An 18,806-nucleotide genomic window follows, 5' to 3' on the forward strand; every position below is an offset into this window, starting at 1 on the left:
AATGAACATAGGGGTACATATATCTTTTAAAGTTCGTGTTTCCATTTTCTTTGGATAAATATCCAAAAGTGGAATTGCTGGTTGTTAAGTGTGTCATTACTAATTAATTCTACCAACATTTTTGAAACTTCACTCTTACCAGAAATAGTTCTAAGTGTGAAGATACAGAAAAGAAAAAATTAGCTCTGTCCCAACTTGCCAGCGAACTGGGGAGGCTGACATAAAACGGACAAGGATGCTACTGTGTGATTTCAGCTGTGAGAGTGTGGGGTGCAGCATCTATGGCTGCACAAATGAGGTGGGCTTAACTGTGGAGTAAAAAAAGAGAAGCCTCCCCCAAACAGGTAACACCAAAACTGTTATCTTGAGAGAAGGGGACTAAGGAAAGAGGGGCATTAAGAGGAGAGAGAATAGCATGTGCCAGACGGGTAGCTGTGGCAGTACGTGGCAGATTTTGGGAGCAAGTGCTTCTATATGGCTGCACCCCAGGCTTGTGAGGCCAAGAAAAGACAGCGATCCGATCATGATGAGCTTTGTACATCATGCTAGAAAGTTTGTCTTTTACCGGGAAATAATGGGAAGTTACTTATAAATTACATACTCTAAAACGATACCACTGAAATTAGACTATAAAGCTAATGGATATTTTACCTGCTTAATAATGGACACCTTGGTAAAACATCTGAGAGTAGAATGTGATAAAATTACCAGAATCTAATTCCAGTTGTGGAGCTGACAGAAATCTCAATTTCCTCATCTGTAAAATGGAGATCGTTATAAGATTGTTACCAGTTAAAACCTGGTAAGCATTTATTACACTGGTCTATTGTAAACACTTAATAACTGTAAGCTGGCATTGTTCTCATCCTGTTCATCATCATTATAAAAGACTGAATTGGAGAAAATGGATGAGAATGCTAAGGGCTAATTTTAACATCTAGAGTTAAAAGTGATTTTCCAATTCTGCTGAATCTATCTTGCTTAGAGTAATAGAGTCCCGTCAGAGAGAACTATTTTGTAAGAGGCATGGCTAGGAAAAGGCATCTGTTAGCAAAATGCACTGAGTATGTACTTGAGAGGAACTTTAATGCTGATTTTGTTGTCCGAGAGAAGGTAACAAAAGAAAACTGGAGTTTTAACTGTTGAGAGCAGTATCTGAGGAGAGTACATGCTTAATTTGTTAGTTAAAGGTAGAAGAGGAAAATATCAACATCCATAGATAGAAACTGGAGATCAAATTAACTTTTTATTTTTTGCTTCCCTTTGTTGATAGGCGGGCTCTCAAAAAGAGAGCTTTTTGTTTGCTACTAGATTGTAACTAATTGTTTGTAATGTATCCTTATCCTGTAAGGACAAAAGGTTATTTTTGTTATTGGAATATTTTCTGTATTGTGCCAAATGGGAAATTTGAAATAATACAAAAGGTCCTCAAATCATGTCATTTCGTTCAGTGTCTTTTCATTATAATACTGATGAGATGCCCTGGAAATTTAACTCTTGTTTCTGTCAATTAGCCTAAAGTAAGATTGGTTTTGTTATACATTGTTTCATTGCAGTTCCAGGAACCTATCAATGATGTTAAGTGAGGACTGGCCAAAGTTTCGTAATTTCAGTTTGGTTGTATTAAAAATTAGGTGCATCAGAATTAGATTTATCTGCATAATGCCATATCTCTATAAAAAATGGACTATATTTCAATATTCTATGGAATAATAGGTTTACTTTCTGTGTTCTGTTTTGTTAGTGCTCCTATATCCCTCCCTGTAAGAGAGAAAATCAGAAGAACTTGGAAAGTGTCATGAATTGGCAACAGTACTGGAAAGATGAGATTGGTTCCCAGCCATTTACTTGCTATTTTAATCAATTTCAAAGGTAAGTCAATTTTTACATGTGCATATTGAAATTGTTTATAGCCTTTTTAGTTTTTGACATCAATAAAGCATAGATTGTGCTCACTTGACAAATATACAACATGGAGACAGTCTCAGTTCTTTCCGACATGTAGTTAGGGAAGCCCCTCCTTGCTTTACAGGGTGGGAAGCATGTAAAGAATCTGCAGGCCAAAAAAAAAAAAAAAAAAAAAAAAAGAAGAAGAACAAGAAAAAACCCCAAAATTTGTATTTAGAGCTCACCCTCTGGATACACTAAGAAAGTGCCTTTCGGCAGGATCATTGTATACAAGTCGTGTTCCCTGAGAATTACAGATTAATGTGTGTAAGGTAAACAACTGCAGGTTTGTCAGCATTTTGGACCGCATCACATCTTTCCGTTTCCTTTCTGTTTTGACAAAGTATCAATAAAATGAGTTCATACCATTCAAACTTTATTTGACTTAGAACTCAATTTGTGCTGTTTAGTAATGGCTCCTTACACTAGAACACTTCAGTCCCCACCCAGGTTAATCGTACTAATTTAGTCATCAAACGTTTATTGAGTATTCGCAAGTCCTTGCTGTACATCTCCACTTGGATGTTCTCCAGTGATGTCAGCTTTCTCTTCTTCTTAGTGAATGGCACAATTATCCACTCGTTTACCTAATCCAGAAACCTTTGAGTAATTCTTAATTCACTTATCTCCTTTATATTCTATAACCTGTGTTCACTGTCATGTTGATTGGACCTCTGTAATGTCTCTTCTCAGCCTTCCCTCTGACACTTGGTTCAGATCCACATTATTTCTCAGCTCTGTTAATGCAGTAGTCTTCTAACAAGTCCTTCCATCTGCACCCTGCCCCCACTCCAAACCATTCTGCAAGCTGTTGCCAAAGGGATCTTTGAAAACATGAGTCTAAACAGGTTACTTCTCATAGTTTTTGAGTAAAGCCCAAGCATCTTGGCTTGGCCTATGCCTCAGGTACCTATTGCTGTGTAAGAAACCAACCCAAATCTAGCGGTTTACAACACTGACTTATTATTTCTTATGATTTTATGGGTTGACTAAGAGGTTCACCTGCAGATCTCTCCTGGGCTCATGTGCTGTCAGATAACGGCTGGAATAGCTGCATGGTCCAAAAGGGCCTCTTCCCTCACATGCCCAGCACTTGGTGCTGGCTGAGGTGAAGCACCGTAGTTCTCCTCCACCTGGCCTCTCAGTCTTCAGTAGGCTGGATCACCTTCCTTACAACGTGGCTGCTTCAGAACAGCATTGCAGGAGAGCCAGGCCTTGGCTGTGGAACTTCCATCACATCACTTCTGACATGTTCTATTGGTGAAAGCAAGTCACGAAGCAGCCCAGGTTCCGGGGGTGTTGAACTAGACGCTGCCTTTTGATATAAAAAGCTGCAAAGATGTGTGGCCATATTTACCATAGCACACAGGCTCCTTAGCCCCAGGCCCCAGACGACCACCTCTCCAGCCTTATCTCCATACTCCTAATCTTTGCTACTCCTAATAGCCTTTCCGAACTATGTGCAGTTCCCAGAATATCTTATACTTTTATATCCATACCTTTTTATTTGCTTCTCTTGCTTCTTGACTGCCTTGCTGAAGACTCCTCAACTATCACTTTCTCTGGGCTGCTTTACTTGATCTCCAAGTTTGAGTGAGTTGTATATCAGTTAGGATGCCATCTGCTGCAGTTAAACACAAAACTGTGACTCAAAGTACCACAAACAGTTGGGAAATTTATTATTTCAAACGTCAAGAAATGCATAAATGCAGCAGCCTTAGGGTTGTTTGATGCAATGACTTAAGTGTCATTAAAAACCCAGCTCCTTTTTGGATCTTATTTCTGCCTCAGGGTGGCTCCCCTCATGATTACAGCACGGCTGCTATGGTTCCAGATGTTACAGCCAGACACAGCAGTGTTCGAAGCCAGAAAGAGCCTGTCTCCCCTGACATATTTTTATTTTCACAACATCCCACAGCCAACCTCCTCTCAGGTATTTTGGCTTGTAATGAGTTCCTTTGCCTGCGCCTAAGCCAGTCACAAGAAAGAACAATCAGAATTTACCTCTGAATTAAGGATAGGGCAATGTGTCCTAAGTTGAATGGAGGAAAGGTATACACCTGAATAGATTTAGAAAGGAAGAAGAAAGGTGATGGAATTTGTGGAACAACCGAAAGTATCAGCTGCAAGGTGTGTCTTCCATGTTCTGTGTGTAGCTCCATCCCAGGGATTTGTAACCCTCACTCCATATAACTATACCAGAGTAACTTAAAAAAAAAAAGCACTGCAGACCAATTAAATTAGAATCTCTGGTAGCTGAACTTGGCATTACTATTTTTAAAAATTGGCTCCAGGGATTCTAATATATGAGATATATATTATAATATTATATAATATTTATCACTTTATATCTCATATATATGTAATATATGAAATTCTAATATATGTGTATTCTAATATACAAGATATGTATTAATCTATTTATTAATATACCTCATATAATATATATGATATATGACATATATAATACATATTGTGATATATGAGATATATAGCTATACATACAGAGGGTGCCAAAAAATGTATACACATTTTAAGAAAGGAAAACTGTATTAAAATTATAATACTCAATATATACCAATAACAAAAGATGAATATAAGTCACATTTGACTTCTGCAATTACAAGAGCTGCTCAAAGTGGTTACCATCCATGTCCAGACACTTCTGATTACGGCGAACTACTGCTTGAGCAACGTTGACCAAAGTGTCCACTTGTATACATTTTTTGGCACCCCCAGTGTATGTTAGATATATATGTAAATCTAATATTTGAAATATATTAATATGTTTATTAATATACTAATAAACCAAGGCTTGACAATGTACAGCACATCAGGTATACACGTTATATAATAAGGAGTGGTGAGTTTGTAAGCTGGAAAGGTAGCTTGGGATCAGATTGCTGAAGATCATAAATGCCATACTAAGGAAATGGTCTTTGTCATATGGGCAATGAAAATTTGTAAAAAGCTTTTCTTTTGTTTTGTTTTTAAACCAAAGACAGACATGACTAGATCTCTAATTTGGAAGATAACTGGTGTGAGTGTTGAATGTGAAGTGGAGGGGAAAGTCTGGGAGCGCTAGCTCAGTGATGAAGCAAGTAAGGAGAGTACTGAGTGAAAACAGTAACATTTTCCAGTGGCTGTGCTGTGCCAACCATTGCAAATAACATTTTGTTTAGATCACCAATTTTTTAAATAATAGTTCTAAGGACTTAGCCCCATTGAACATATGAGGGAACTGAGTCCCTAAGAAATTGAATAACTTGCCCAGTGCACACAGCTGTTAAGTGGAATCCACTTAGTCGGCTTCCCAAACCTCCTTCTATTAACCATCTGCTGGTCCTGATAAAGCACTTTGAGAGCCGTGATAAGCCTGATAAGCAAGAGCAGTGGAAATGGAAGGAGGTTAAGAAGTAGGGATGTTTTTTGCCTGTGAAGCAAGAGCCAAGTTACAGAGAATAGGCACCAGCAGTCAGGACAGTTTGATACTGAACCCAGCACTGTCCGAATTGGGTGATCTGTTTTGCTTCTGGTTTCAGAATGCGGGAGAACTTGAACTTGAACTTGCAGTTGGAAACAAACAGGGGTACCCCCTTCCTAGGGGCTGTCTTGACTAACTGGTGGTCATCTTAATAAATTTCCTTTCACTCCCCGCTCAGGCACCGAGTTCTCTAAAAGCGGCCTCCCCCAAACAGGGTTGCCTCCTGTGAAGGAATGAAGTCTGCATATCCTCAGTACCCAATCAAGGACTGTACCCCCAGAATAGTGAGGACTATCTGAAAAGAGCTAGTCCTACATTATACACCAATTGTGTTAACTTTAGTAACAGTAAAGTTAAGCCCATACCTCCCTCAGAATGCATTTTCATTCCCTGTCCATCATCTCACTGTCTCGTTCCCAAACTGTCGGGGAGTGGATAGACGTGGGGGTGGTCTGTCACAACCAGCAACACTCGAGACATGATTTTCAGCGACTCCAGGAAAGCAGAAGTTTGGAGTTTGGCTCTTTTACCATGACATATGCAAGAGGAAACGAGTGCTGGTTGGGAATGTGAAAAATGGCAGGTCCCTGGAGCCTTCCCTTAATACACTTTTTACTACTGCTAAATAGAGATCAAAATAACCTTACTGTAGAGATTTCCCAGATGCTCTCGATAGGGTGAACTTTATATTTAAAGTAACCTTTAGATTTCACGCACATGCAGGAAATTAGGGAGAATGCTTATCAAGAAGTTTCCACTTTCGAGAGGAAGATGTTATTTAAAAAATTGAAAACGAAGATTATCGGAGTCTTAGCTTTCCACGATTTAAGTCTTTCTTAGGAGGGCACTACTCAGCCGTACAATGTGCAGTGGCCAGAGCAACCACCAGCAGCCATGTCTGCATGAGAAGCCAGGCCCCATATGGCCACTCCTCCTCTTACACCCAGAAGGACGCCGAGGGCTTGGGGGAGCCTGGCACTGGATGCTTCCTTTAATGATGTTCCCACATGACCTTTCAGCTGTTTGCCTCCATCAGTCTTGAGGCTCACAATCTCCTTCCAATGTGTAGATTTCTATTTTACACGTTTTCTATAGATGAGGTTACACTTACCCTCCCTGTACCACTTTTTGTCTCTTAGTCTTTCCGTGGCTTATCTTTTCTCAGTAAAACCTGAATGATGCCCCCTTACCAAATATGTTTTGAAACCCTCATTCCATTGCTGTAGTATCTGTCGTCTCGGTCTTCTCATGCACTTCTCCTCTTCATCTTTGTCTTAACTGACTTTCCTTTGAAGAAGGGTTGTCCCTGGAAAATGGTTACTCACTCCTCAGTTCCCTTTGGATCAAAGGGCCAGGGGGAGTGAGCAGGCTTTATTTTTTGAACTGTTCCTCTAATGGAGAACATAGTTTTTTTCTATACAGATTTACTTTTTAATACTTTATTTTATAGTTTTTAGTGGATAGTAGTTCAGAGAGTGCACAGATTAGGTGTACACACACACACACACACACACACACACACACACACACAGTCATCAAATGAACCAATCCACACACCACCTGTGAAATCTTAAATTCATCCCCTGGATTCAGGCCCTCACTATTTCTCATCTAGATTGTTGCAGTAATCCTGAACTCGTCGTCGAGCCTTGGTCTTTGTCTTGTCTGTCACCCACACTACACTAGGTTTTGTTTTGCTTTATTTAAGCCGCTATTTGATCTTGACACAGTCCTTGATTAAATTTGTTTGCCTTCTTACTGTCCATAGGATAAAGACCATGCCCTTCCAATTATAGCTTTAACTTCTGCTATTTAATTATGTGTCAGTCAGAGGGAAACAAAATTAAAACAGCAAGAAAACAAAACCAGACAGGGTCCCTGTCTTCATGGAGCTTGTAATCTATCACCACACCATTAGATAAATAATTACAAAGTAGGGTAAATGCTAGAAGGAAAAACTGAGGGTTCTACTATGAAATATTACAACAAGATGGGGAACTTCAGAGATCAGTCGGAGTTAATCATAATTAGGTGGAGACCAGAGGACGCTCAAGAGTTAGCTAGGTAAAAAGTGAAGGGAAGACTATTTCAGAACGATTCAACACCACGTGAAAAATTTCTCAGGCAAGGAAAAGCTTGGTTGGTTTTAGGAACTGAAAGGCCATTGTGGCAGGAGAGCTGTGAGTGAAAGGGAGAATGGTGAGTGTTGACGCTGGAGAGAGAGGAGGAAGGGTTTAGGTTTCTCTTAAATGCAGGAAGCAGCCAGGGATAGGTTTTAAGTAAAGGAGTGGTGACATGATCTGATTTAAAGGTTTAAACTTTCACTCTAGCTTTTCCAGTCACCTCAGAGTATCATATTTTGCTGTGTATAATGCGTACCCACATTTTTGGCCCAGACTTTCAGGGCAAAAAAATCTTTGGCTTTAATTTTTTAATTCAAATTTTTATTTGTTTACATTTAGGTACTTGTCTTTTTTGTATTATAAAGGAATTTTAGCATTTATTTTTTTAACATATTATGGTACAAGAAATTTTATGTACCACTAACAAATTTATGATATTTAGACATCTTTGTCGTTGCAACTTTGTCCTGAAGTTCAACAAAACCGTTATCGTATTCCAGGGAATTATTTTGCGTGCAGATATCGTTATTGATTTCTAGAGTTCCACTTTTAACTCATAAGCTTAAATAACAGAATTAGAAACATTTATACAGATACGGAATTAATTCTGCCCATGAATAACGTGCCTCCTTATTTTTCCCTCACAAATTTGGGCAAAAAAGAGCGCATTTTACACGGCAAAATATGGTGCTCTGTTTCTCATGCACACTGATGTCTTTGCTCTTGTTCCTCTCCTTTTCCCTCCCAAGGGGACACCTTCTCCTTTTTCACTTCTAGGAATTAACATATCACAGTGGTTATAGAAGGAACCCTGGAACCAGCCACTTTCTAGTCTGTGTGGTCTTGGGTATGTTACTGTAACCTATCTGTGCCTCAGTTCTCTTTGTAGCAGTGAAAAATAATACGGTTACGGTGAGGTTATCAATGAGATGGCATGTGCCTAACCCATAGTAATACCTATAAAAGTGTTTGCTATTATTATTTTTATTACTATTAATAAGATTTGCCTGAAATGTCACTGTATACCCTTCTCTCAACTTTTCAGGTATAATTTACGTCCTCTTCTGTGATCCCACACTGCCATAGTTGCTTTTACCATGTTGGTACAGTGTTAGTTGAATATGTGCCTTTCTCCTTTTATAGATTATGAATTCCTCATGGGCAACCATGTGGCATCGGGCATCTGGGTTTACATTTCTCCTGTACCACAGATTAACTGTATGACCTTGGGTAAACCGTGCAACTCCTCCATCTTGGTTTCCTCCAAGGAAACCAAGGAAATTTATTAAAATGAGGATAATATTGCACATCTTTAGGGATTTTTTTGGGTAAGGATTATATCTGTACTGTAGTGAGTACTTATTAAATGTATGTGTGTTTCTTCCCTTGCCCTATAAATGTCTAGCCACTAGGGTAGAAATAACTAATCAGTGAATAGCCTGGTTATTCACTGATTGGAGGCTGAGTGAGGTATTGAATTAATAAATAATAGAGACTTTGTTAATGAGTAAAGCAATAGAATACACACACAAAAAAAACTAAAAAGCAGAGATTCTATTGATAAATAAAATAAATCTGTTGTACTTCTGATACTGAGCAGATATGTCCTGTTGTTTAAGTTAATTCAAATTATGTTTGTCCTGTAGTATTTATATTTTTAAATTAAATTTACCCTTAGAATGTTAAAAAAAAAAAAAAGATGAACATAATGGCCTGAGCTAAAATTGAGTAGAGTACAGAACACAGTTTGAAATCTATTAAAAGCAACCAGTTAGAAAAGGACTGTTCATTTACTTAGGACATAATTTTCTTATCTATAAAATTTGATAAATGGAGAGATTAAATGATCTCTAAGATTCCTTAACTTCTCAAATTTTATGGTTTTGTGATTCTCTGATTCTGAAGGCTTGTACAATTACAACAGCTTAAGATGACAGATAAAATCCTAATGGTGGAAGAGAAAGAAAATTAGCAAAGAACTAAGTGGTTAACAGTCTGTAGCCATTTAATAGAGGAGCAGACAGTCCTCCTACCTCGACAATAATTGAGTTTCGTAATGATGACACTGAGTCATCAAAAAAGGTTAAATTTGGTTCAACATACTCTCCTTAAAAGGCAAGGAAATGTGTAATGCATTTTTAGAAATATTTTACCAATAATATTTTAACATTTTTTATTAGTTTTCATTGAATTTTAAAATGTTCAATTTTAATTATTTGGAAAATTCACTTATAGGAATAACTACGTCCTCTTTTTGGAACAAACAGTGTCATTTTAGGAGCTACACAGATCTTCCTGTCAGAAAAAAGCTTATCACTCTTCTATCATGGTGTTACCTTGTTCAGTCTCCTAGATTTCGCCCGTAAAATTATAACCATTTCAATCATTTACTCTTTCATTTATTCAACAGCATTTATTAATCACATGCTACTCGCAGCAGTGGTCAAAGATAATAACATTTTGTCTTTGTCTTCATGGAATTCAGCTGCCTAGGATAGAAGACAAATGTGTAGATAAGGAGTTGGAATGCACTGTAATAAGTGACATAATGACACACACACATACACACACAGTGTAGGACCTGGACGTATGGAAGGAGGTAAGGAGTGGAGAGAAAAGCCTTCACAGGGGAGAAGTTTGAGTTGAAATTTGAAGAATGAGTAGGAATTTTTCAGATAAACGAGGTGAGAGAAAGGAGGATCTGGGGGAAAATAACAGCATGTTCAAAGGCATTAAGGTTTGAAATACCACGGGCATCTAGAAGAAAGTAAGGAGCTTCGTGTGCTTGGAAAGTGCATTTAGGGGGAAGGTGGTAGATGAATCTGAAGAGGTTGAATCAGATGATATGTAACTTTATGTCATGCTAAGGGTTTTAGACTTTATTCTGTACGAGTATGCAGTGGAGGAGTGACGCTCATGTTTGTGTTTTAGAAAGACCAGTCTGGTGGCTGCATGGAGGGTAGACTGGATATAAGCTGCAATTGGGGGAAGGGTATGCAATTAGGAGATGATTGCAGCAGTCTAGACATGGGACTAAAAGAGCCTGGGCAAAGGCAGAGTTAGTGGAGGAAGAAAAGGAGGGTATGGACATGAGACTTTAAGGAAGTGAAATCCACAGACTGAGAGATGCGCCTGATGCCTGAGGGGGTTCAGGTTAGGAAGAGGATGGCGCTGGGTGAGTCTGGCTTTCCGTCCTGGGTCACTGTACGGGAGGTGTGGAGGGAGCAGCAAAGTTTCCTCTACCCTCAACGTTCTTCTGGCTGGTCTAATAATCAAATAGACATGACACAGATTAGCAGGAGACAATAACTGAATTTAATACGTGCGTGTGTATGGGTACCTCACATATATGAGAGACTCAGAGATCCCATATGCAGGAGAGGTTCTGAGATAGAAAGAGAATGTGAGTATATAAGACAGCCTGAGCTAGGGACCGGGTAAACTGCCTGGGGGCTTCCAAGGTTCACTGCAGGATGTCAGGAAGAGCAGATCTTTAGTAAACAGAAGTTTGTCCTGCCCTATAGACACGTCAGAATAGGTTATTTCTGATAATCTCCCATTATGGGAAAGGTCCCTAATGCAAGTTATTTTACTGTAATATAAGGTCTTATATAATATAATATAACATAATATAATATATTATAATACCGAGTCTTATATTAATTTTTGCTTCAAAGGACACATTAGAGCTGCTTGTCCGGCTAGGTCTTATTTTCAGGGAAACACACTAGATAGTTAAGGGAGGGACAGAACTTTCTGTTGAGCCTGTGGCTGAAGTTACCTTTAGCTCAAAATAATCTGCATACCATAGAAGCACTTCTTGGGGTGACTCATTCTGAACCTCCACAGAGGCAACATCAACAGGGGGATTCAGGGAAAGCGTTTGCTTTCCTGATGTAAGTACTCCCACCCCCTGTTTCCAGTCCCATTGTCCTGGCAGAAAAGTGGATAGATGTGGCTTGATGCCAGGAGTATAAAAGCCCTGTGCGACTTTGAAGTGGTAGCGGGAGGATGGACGCACACACATTAGGAAGAGTCGAGCAAAAGGCAGAAGGAGCCAGCTTCCAGCACCAGCGCTGGTTAGCTGCTTCCGCCCTGCCTGCCTCTGGATTTCTTATGATGTGAGATGAACACTTCCATACTTAGATACGTGCCTTTGAATACCTTTCTGACCAATACAGTGAGAAATGATTGGTTAATTTTAATTGATATTTGCAACGCCTTTGCGTTCGTTTTTGACTTATGAAGCCCTAAAGACAGATTTCTTTGCATATATTGATATGTTAAATTTAATTGTTTCATCGGCTGTCTGAGTTTTCCTTTTGGTTTTTATAGAACAAATTACTAAAGAAAAAAAACCTTGCCTATACTAGCAGACCACTTAGGATACACATGGGAGAAAATGTGCTTATAAAGATGGGAGCATATATTTTGAATAAATTCTATAGGGATAGTTTATTGACTTTTGAATGAATTACTAGATACTAAATGTGATATTTGGTAAAAATTTAATTTATAATAGAGATTTTCACTTTTTTCTCTATTTACTCTGAAAAATATTTCTTATAGCCTGTCAGTAAAGAAGATAGTGGTTCTGTTGTCATTTTTTAAAGGAACATACATAATGGCCTTCTCTTTAGATATTGAGTCCAGTGATGTCTCTTGAGTCTTAAAAAAAACAGTGACTCTAGAATCTTACTTAAATTGAGTCTTTTCCATATACATTTGTGTCTGTTTCCATACTAAGAGAGATTACATCAGAATTGAAGGCTCTCTTTGTTCTCAAACTCCGTACTTTTATTTTTTCTCAAACTCTGTACTTAAAAAAAAGAAAAGCCGTAAGTGCTGCGGCTCTTTCAGTGTGCTATGGAATATGCATTGAATCTGTTCCAGTGTGCTTTTGAAGTCTAACCCCCATACATTCCGCAAATGTTGATGGAAATTTGAGGATCTGTTTTCTGATGGGTATTCAAAGTGTCTTTGTGTTTGCAAATTAATTGTCTAACAGCTTTTATCATCGTGGCAATGAAGTTAAGACTTTGATGTTATTAATCACTTTCCACTTAAGATAGTTTATGCCGCCATCAAACAAAGCCCTGAGGGAATTTGGGAGGAAAGCTATAAGAATTGTAGGACAAGTAGGTCAAGGAGCGCAGCACTGTCAAGATGACAGAATGCAGGGCAGGGCCGTGCATCAGGAGACTTCAGTTCTATCCATAGCTCTCTTCGTGATTCAGTATATGACCTTGGGCCACTTACTGAGGAGCTCTTGCCTCAGTTTCATCTTAGATAAAATGGGGCCAGGACTAGCCTCGAACAGGCTATCGTGGAGGTCCTAGACTCCCAGACACTCAAGTCTGGGAGACATCTTCCAGTCATCTACTCCAACCCAAAGGAAACCCCCTCCACAATGAAAAGCGTGTTGTTTTTTTTCCCATTCTCTACTTTAACAACTCTGGTGACAATGGATATCACCTCTCCCTGAAGAAGCCTATTCCATTTCCAAACATTTTTCATTGTCGGTAATTCATCTTAGGAAATATCTAGAACAGGCACATTCAGAGAGATAGAAAGTCCATTAGGCGCTGGGGGAAGAGGAAATGGGAGTTACTGCTTAACAGTTACAGCGTTTTCATGTGGGGTGATAAAAAAGTTTCGGAAGTTGGTAATGGTGATGGTTGTACAACATTGTGAATGTAATTAATGCCACTAAATTGTTTACTTAAAATGACTAAAAGGGCAAATTTTACATTACGTATATTTCATTTAAAAAAAAAAAATCACATCTTGCCTAGTGCACTGGTCCTAGTGGGAAGGTAGACCATGCTATCCTAGTTCTCCCGAAGAGGCTTCAAGGTCACATGAGTCGGGAGGAGCTGGGGAAGGATCTCCCCTGAGTCCTTGCTCAGACCACAGGTGTCCCAAGTCCATCCTGCTGTCAGTGTTGAGAATAGACTTGTTCTCACTGTTTCTGATGCTCGTTCTTCTTTTCTTACTGTGTCTTAGGCTGGCCTGTGCCGGAGAGGGCAGGACATTTTTGCCCGCATTGTTCAATCTATCGACTACAACTTAAATGAAGCCTAACATGGCATTAACATTTTTCGCAGCCGCACCGTGCTGTTGATTCATACAGAACTTGTAATTAGTAAACTTGCTCCCCGCACATCTGTTTCTTACATGCTACTCTTAAATGTAGGTTCCCCTCCATTCCTAAACTTGTGAGAATGGAGTTCTAGATTTAAATGCAAGAATTTAACATTTATCGCTACGTAGTAAATGCATATTGTTGCTTTTTTACTGATTGTTCCCTTCTCTTATGATTATTTTCAATCTTGATTCTGGCACGCATCATCTTTGTTATTTCTTCCATCATAAAATGGTATCCTAATCATAAATCAAAAGGCCTTCAATCCTCGTACCCAAGTTATCGATTAAAATGCTGAAAGGGATTGGGTCATAGACAGAAACCTGACCGTTTCACCGGTGACCTTCCTCTGGCCTTACCCAATAACAGCCAATACCTTGATAGAGTGCTGACTCTGTTCCAGAAACTGTTTAAGTGCTTTATGCATCAAATATCATTGAATCTGCACAGTACCCTTACAAGGCATTGTTGTCCTCATGTTCCTTTTATACGTGAGGCAGTGAAACACAAAAAGGTTAAGCAACTTGCCCAGATCACACAGCTGGAAAGTAACAGAAACAGGATTCAAACCTGTGCACTCAGCCTTCAGAGTCCATGCTCTTAAGTGCTCTGCTGTACTGCTGCTGGCATCGGACATAAGTCCCGTCCATACTGGGGTAGGATAACATAAGGGACACTACTGAATCTGATCAAAGTGATTGCTGCTGTAGCATTTTTTCAGTGTATCATCAGTGGGAAAATCATCTGAAATGCCAGACCAAACCACTGTGCCTTTGGATGTGCTGTATCTTCTCCTAAGAAACTTGGACTCTAAACTCCCAATCTTCTGTCATGTCTGACCCGAAGATATCTCCTCTTTATTTTCCCAGGAACATGTAAGCCCTCCTTCTGTTTTTGTTTTAAGATTTTTTTTTAAACATGTAGCTAACATCCAACGTTATATCAGTTTCAGGTGTACACCATAGTTGTTTAACATTTATATACCTAAAGAAGTGATCACCGTGATAAGTCTAACAACCATCTGACACTGTACTATGCTGTCACAATATTATTGGCTATATTCCCTATGCTGTATATTACATCCCCATGACCGACTGGTATTTGTTTTATATCTGGAAATTTGGACCTATAATTCCCTTTCACCTTTCATCCCCTTTTTAAATATTTCAATTACTGTTGATATTCATTATTATTTTATATTAATTTCAGGTGTATAGCATAGTGTTAGACATTTATATAATTTAAGAAGTGATCCCCCTGACTAGTCTAATACCAACCTGGCACTATACATAGTTATTACCATATCATTGACTATATTCCCTATGCTTAACTTTATATCCCCAAGATTATTTTTTAACTACCAATTTGGACTTCTTAATCTTTTCACAGTTTTCACTCTCCTCCAACCCTCCTCCCATTTATCATCCTGATAAATCTAGTACCCATCTGACACCATATATAGTTATTACAATAGTATTGACTATATCCTTTATGCTATACCCTACATCCCCATGACTGCTCTGTAACAACCAATTTGTATTTCTTAACCCCTTCTCCTTTTTCACCCACACCCTCAACCACCCTCCCACCTGGCAATCATCAAAATATTCTCTGTATCTATGAATTTGTTTCTGTTTTGTTTGTTAATTCTGTTCTTAGATTCCACACATAAGTGAAATCACATTGCTTCTGTCTTTCTCTGTTTGACATACTCCACTCAGCACAATTCATTCCAGGTCCATCCATGCCGCCACAGATGATGAGAACCCATCCCTTTCCATGGCCAAGCTATGTTCCATTGTATATATGTACCACCTGCTCTTTATCCATTCTTACATCGACAAACACACAGGTTGCCTCCACACCTTGGCTATAGTAAATAATGCTGCAATGAACATATGGATGCACATGTCCCCTCGAAGTAGTGTTTTGGATTTCTTTAGATAAATACCCAGAAGTGGGATTGCTGGGTTCTTCTTTGTCTCTTTTTATAATCTATATTTTAAAGTATATTTTGTCTGGTATAAGTATTGTTACCCCAGCTTTTTTTTTTTTCATTTCCATTTTTATAAAATAGCTTTTTCCATCCCTTTACTTTTAGCCTGTGTGTGTCTTCAGTCTTAAGCCAGTCTCTTGTAGGCAGTATATGTAAGGGTTTTGTTTTCTTATCCATTCAGCCCTATGTTTTTGATTGAAGCATTTAATCCATTTACCTGGAAAGTAATTGTTGATAGATATGTAAGCATTGTCATTTTATTGTTCATGCTTTTGATTTTTTTTTTCTGTCTTGAAGAAGTCCTTGTAATACTGCGGACAGTCCTTGTAATACTGCTTTGGTGGTGATGAACTCCTTTAGCTTTTTCTTATCTGGGAAGCTCTTTATCTGTCCTTCAATTTTAAACAATAGCCTTGCTGGGTAGAATAAATAGTCTTGATTGTAGATCCTTGCTTTTCACCCCTTTGAAAATTTTCTGCAAATCCCTTCCGGCCTGCAAAGTTCCTGTTGAGAAATCAGCTGACAGTCTTATGGGAGCTTCTTTGTAAGTTACTAGTTGCCTTTCTCTTGCTGCTTTTAGGATTCTCTTTTTGTCTTTAACCTTTGCCATTTAATTATAATGTGTCCTGGTGTGGGCCCGTTTGGGTTCATCTTGTTTGGGACTCTCTGTGCTTCCTGGGTTTGTGTCTATTTCCTTCACCAGGTTATGGAAGTTTTCAGTCATTATTTCTTCAAATAGCTTCTCAATCTCTTGCCTTTTCTTGTCTCCCTCGGTACCCATATGATGTAAATGTTATGCTTGATGTTGTCCAGAAGTCTCTTAAACTGTCCTCATTTTTAAAAAAAATTCTTTTTTCTTTTTGCTATTCTGATGGTGTGTTTTCTGCTAAAGTGTCTTCCAAATCGCTGATTTGATCCTCTGCTTCATCTAGTCTGCCAGTGATTCTTTCTAGTGCATTCTTCTTTTTAGTTATTGTATTCGTCACTTCTGACTTGTTCTGTTTTTATGGTCTATATGTCCTTTTTTTATGCTGGCTATCTCTTTGTTGAAGTTCTTACTAAGTTCCTTGAGCATCCCTATAACCATTGTTTTGAACTCTGTCTCTGACAGGGTGCTTACCTCCATTTTGTTTAGTTCTTTTTCTGGAGTTTTCTCCTGTTCTTTCATTTTGGATGTATTTCTTTATTGCCTCATTTTGGTTGCCTCTCTGCTCGTTTCTATGTATTAGGTAAACCGGCTATATCTCCCAGTCTTGCCAGGTGGCTTTATGTAGTAGGTGCCCTATGGGGCCCAGTGGCACAGTCTCCCTGGTCACCTCCTCTGGGTGCTACAGAGTGTCTCTTCTGTGGATTGTGTGTGCCCTCCTGTTAGACTTGAGCCTTGGTTTCTCTTGGCACATCAGTGGGTGGGATTGACCCTCAGGATGACTGGCTGTGGAGTTTGGCCACATCCACAACATACAGACTGATGTGCAGGGGACTTACCCCATGGAATGGGATTCACCTGAGAGGACTCTGGAACCTGTTAAAACCGCCCTTTGTGTGTGCCACTTGTGGGGCTAATTGGGTGGTGCTCTGCTGTGGTCTGAAGCCAACCTCCAAGTATGTTGGTTCTGGGGCCTCTTGGGAGGGGCTCTGGTTCAGCGCCAGGGACTAACTGGTAGGAGCTACAAAGCAATCCATGGTTGGTTACTGCCTATGCTGGACCTGGAGGCATGTGGGAGAGGCCACGCTGTGAACCGAGGATGGCTACCACCAGTACCAGGTCTGGGGTAGTTCCGCAAAAAGCCAGGATACTCCAAGGCCTGCTGCTAGCTGCCGGTTTTTGTAAGGTTCAGCTGCTGATAAAGCCTGGTGTGGTTCGGAGTTCGATGTGGTGGGGTCTCAGTGAGTCACCAGGGTGGAGCCAGTGGAGCTCACCAGACCAACTCAAATTCATATTTGGCCTGTGGGTGAGGATTCAACACAGGAAAGATGGCGCCTGCCTGCCGGCTACACGGGAGTAGGAACTCACACAGGGAAATGGCAACTGTCCCTCCAGTCTTCGTCCTGGAGCCACACAACTCATTCTATCCCGGTATGTCTCCGACACCCCAAATCACTGTCCCTCCACCATAGCCCAGGGTGAGTGTGTCCAAGCGAGTGAGTCTGTGTGCAGACCCTTTTAGGGTACATCTGGGTTTTCTGCAGCCTCCTGTTTGACCTAGACAGTTGGAATTCCCACTGTTTTTCACAGCCAGATGTGGGAGCTTCTCTTCCCAGCACCAGTATTCTGGGCTGGGGAGCCCCGCATGGGGTTGGGGTCCCTTACTGCTCTGTGGGGAACCTCTGTGGCAGAGATATCTCTCCTGAATTTGAACTACCACAGAAAGGTTTGGGGCCAGCCCATTTTGTGTCTCCTCCCGCCCTACCAGTCTCGATGTGGCTTCTTCTTTATATCCTTAGTTATAAAACTTCTGTTCAGCTAGACTTCAGATGGTTTTCAAGGTTGATTGCTCTATAATTTAGTTGCAATTTTGATGTGTTCATGGGATGAGGCAGGCACAGTGTTTATCTACTCTGCCATCTTGGAACGCTCACTCCTTCTTTTATTGCCTCTTTGCTTAGTACAAATGCCCATTGCATTTTGAAATATATTTCAACAATAAACAACAACAAACATTTACAGAGTACCTAGAGCACGTGCCTGGCATTGTGCTGGGTAATGCGAATACAGACAGGAGCAGACAGTATTTGTGCCCCAAAGCTGACAGCTGGTTAGTGAAAGCCAACAGACCGGTATAGCCCTAGTGTCTACCTCATTGTAAGTGTTCCACAGATGTTTTTGAATGGCTGAAAGGAAGAGAATTGGGTCCCAAGAAAGTCTTTTGAAATTCTCAAATGTGTATCTGCAAACTGTTTCTGTGCTTTAGATTAAGAAGACTAATTTTGACCATCATGACTATTTACTTATTGAAATTGGTGCTTACTTCCATTTTGTTTAGTTCTTTTTCTGAAGTTTTCTCCTGTTCTTTCATTTTGGATGTATTTCATTTTGGATCCACAGTCTATACCTGTGCATTTTGGTGAGTTTAGGCTAAATTGTGCTGTGGTAACCTGAAAATCTCAATA

At 39.7% G+C, this 18,806-nt stretch overlaps 1 protein-coding gene across 1 annotated transcript in view; it reads left to right on the forward strand.

Annotated features, from left to right (window-relative positions):
• KCNMB4 (potassium calcium-activated channel subfamily M regulatory beta subunit 4) overlaps window positions 1-18,806 on the forward strand; it is a 56,444-nt gene that overhangs the window by 18,255 nt on the left and 19,383 nt on the right. The window contains exon 2 of the mRNA XM_033116475.1: window positions 1,745-1,872. Coding sequence (XP_032972366.1) covers window positions 1,745-1,872 — 128 coding nt within the window. The remainder of the gene's footprint in view (window positions 1-1,744; window positions 1,873-18,806) is intronic.

The sequence above is a fragment of the Rhinolophus ferrumequinum genome, chromosome 10 (genome assembly GCF_004115265.2).
Source record: "Rhinolophus ferrumequinum isolate MPI-CBG mRhiFer1 chromosome 10, mRhiFer1_v1.p, whole genome shotgun sequence".
Taxonomy (NCBI): Eukaryota; Metazoa; Chordata; class Mammalia; order Chiroptera; family Rhinolophidae; genus Rhinolophus; species Rhinolophus ferrumequinum.